Source organism: Sinocyclocheilus anshuiensis, unplaced genomic scaffold (assembly GCF_001515605.1).
Source record: "Sinocyclocheilus anshuiensis isolate Anshui unplaced genomic scaffold, SAMN03320099.WGS_v1.1 scaffold292, whole genome shotgun sequence".
NCBI lineage: Eukaryota > Metazoa > Chordata > Actinopteri > Cypriniformes > Cyprinidae > Sinocyclocheilus > Sinocyclocheilus anshuiensis.
Window position 1 is genome coordinate 1,809,409 of NW_015555757.1, and position 2,666 is coordinate 1,812,074.

Sequence of the window (2,666 nt, forward strand, 5' to 3'; positions counted from 1 at the left end):
AACCAAAACTGAAATAAAAAAAAAACGAATAAAATTCTCAAATATACAACAAAATTACTAAAATTAAAATGAAAACAGAAAATAAAAGTATTAACAAAAACTATATGTATCCAGTTGCTAAAAAAACACTGATTCAGGATGTGGTGGCAGCATTTAATAAAATGTCTAAAATATAAACCAATAATAATTAAATATTAATAATTGAAATATTAAATGTATTATTGGAATTAAATACATTATTCATAATATTTATTGAAAGGTTGTAATATTGAAATCTCAGGGAGCATCTTAAATAAAAAAACGAAACAAAACTGAATGCATAGCAGATTATTGTAATACATCTCTCTTTATTGCAGATGTGGACACCACTAAAGATCCCTGCCAGAAAGTCAAATGCAGCCGAAATAAGGTGTGTGTCGCCCAGGGCTACCAACGTGCTGTGTGCGTCAACCGCAGAAAGCTGGAGCACAGGTGAGTCCTTCAGCTACAAGACTCTGTCTTCATGCACATAACAATAATACATGCCAGGACAGTGTTTGTTTTTTGAGGGTATGAATAAAAGAAGCTTGGTGCCATTCTAAGGCACTGTGCAGAATGTAACTGTCCAATCTAGCTTTTCATTATTTATATCATGATTAATCACATTTCTGAGACTTTAAGGTCCAGATGATTGGCTGAGTGCTTATGAGCAAAGATGGCTGTTTAGAAAGCAGTCTTAAAGACACAGCAGCAAAACAATAGGGTTGAAAACGGTCATAAAAATTATGGTCCTAAAATTATGATAGTTCTGTCATGACAACTCTTAGATTAGCATGATTAAGATTAGCATGTTAATATACATGGCAGTGTTAATGTGTTTGGTCTTGGGGGAATAGATCTGGTACACTGCTGCTGTAGCAGCAGAGCAAGTACTTCTGCCAATACATCCACGACATACTGCTGTGAGCATGTAAGAAATACTGCTGCTGCGCTTATAACATATATAAAATAACCCGCATATATAGCATACATGAAATTACCCCGTAGCAGATCTATACAGGTGGAGCTGGGGAAGGTGGAGGGTTTTGAACCGCACTGCAAACTTCTATGGCGAACACTGGCCAAATATTTGAATGTCGAGCAGCAAACTCATTGGCTGCTGATGCAACAAAAACCATGTGAATAATGATGTGATTATATCAGATTGAGTTAGGACCTATTGGCCTGCGCCATCTTGAGTTTCATGACAGAACTTTGTATTTTGGTGCAAAAAACCTTGACTAACATTTTAACTGGACCCTAGAGAAAATTCAGTAATTAAAATAGTTATGATCCCTTTTTTTCCACAAGTGTTAGAGAATGTTCACTCACTTGTGAAGAGAAAGCCATATTTTTATAGAGGTGAAATAAGAGCAATTTATTAAAGCAGGCATGTGTTGTCTGGTGGCACATTGTGAGGTACACAGATTTAGTCCCTGGACGTTTGTTCTATTTAGAAATTGAACTTGTTCCTGAGGCCATCCCTTAGGGGCTGGTTTTCATTGTAGCACACAACTAACTACAGAGAGCATTCTTGTAACTTTAAATAAAAAAATGGACCAATGATGCACTGTTCCTGTTCATTTGAGTAACCAAGCATGCCTCAGTTTATATCTTAAATTGAATATTGATTTTATTTTGATGCCATGTTAATATTGGCTATTTTAGGTTGAAGCAGCAGGTCATTAGACAGCAGCAGGAGAGTAACTGTAAGCCTTGCCCAGTATCTTCCTCTGGTCCCGTTTGTGGCTCTGATGGACACAACTATGCCTCTCAGGTACTTCAGACTGCATTCAGCTTTCTTTAATTGTATTAAAATAAGCTGAACTGCAGAGAAATTCATCATATGGATATGATCAATTTCTCTGCAGTTCAGCTTATTTTAATACAATTGGATTTGTTGCACTTTTGTGCTTGTTCCAACTTTTTAGTTTTTTTTTTTCGGGTCAACTTAGGTAACCAAAAAATGTGCTTCATATTCTCTAAATCAGTAATTCCCAGCCAGGGATTGGTTTTGCTTTGTTAAATTTTTAAAACAGAATTTAACTATTGTGGCTGACAGTACATTAAAATAATAAATCATGATTAATCATGTTTATTAACTGCATTTAGTTCCTTTACATCCAACATTTGTATAAATTGATGATGAATTTCTGTCACAGGTGATATTTCATACTTGTTGAGCTTCTGAATTACACCACACAAGAAAAACCACATATATCTCGCTTTAATTTTGTTAAACGTCCCTTCTGGATTCATTTGTAAAGAAATTTGCTGCTAGGTCTTTCTTGGAGAAAGTTTCCTCATGAATGCCCCCAGAACATTTTTCCAGAGAGCACACAATAATTTGTGAAAGACGAACAAGATATGTCTCATTAAAGGGAAGGAAAACTACTTAGTAAGCCTGTTGTTTTAAGTGAATCATTGTAATAATGGCCACTTTAATATTGTTAATTATATTGATAAATAATATACATTTACATTTACATTTAGTCATTTAGCAGATGCTTTTATCCAAAGCGACTTACAAATGAGGACAATAAAAGCAGTCAAAACTAACAAAAGAGCAACAATATATAAGTGCAAATGACAAGGCTCGGTTAGCCTAACGCAGTACACGTAGCAAGGTGTATATATATCTATATCTA

The 2,666-nt window shown here is 34.9% G+C and overlaps 1 protein-coding gene across 2 annotated transcripts in view; it reads left to right on the forward strand.

The window, feature by feature from the left end:
- The window catches only part of LOC107673954 (testican-2-like), a 39,735-nt gene that overhangs the window by 18,344 nt on the left and 18,725 nt on the right, over positions 1–2,666 (forward strand). For both annotated transcript variants that reach the window (XM_016467802.1, XM_016467803.1), the window contains 2 exons: positions 357–471; positions 1,687–1,795. In XM_016467802.1, coding sequence (XP_016323288.1) covers positions 357–471; positions 1,687–1,795 — 224 coding nt within the window. The remainder of the gene's footprint in view (positions 1–356; positions 472–1,686; positions 1,796–2,666) is intronic.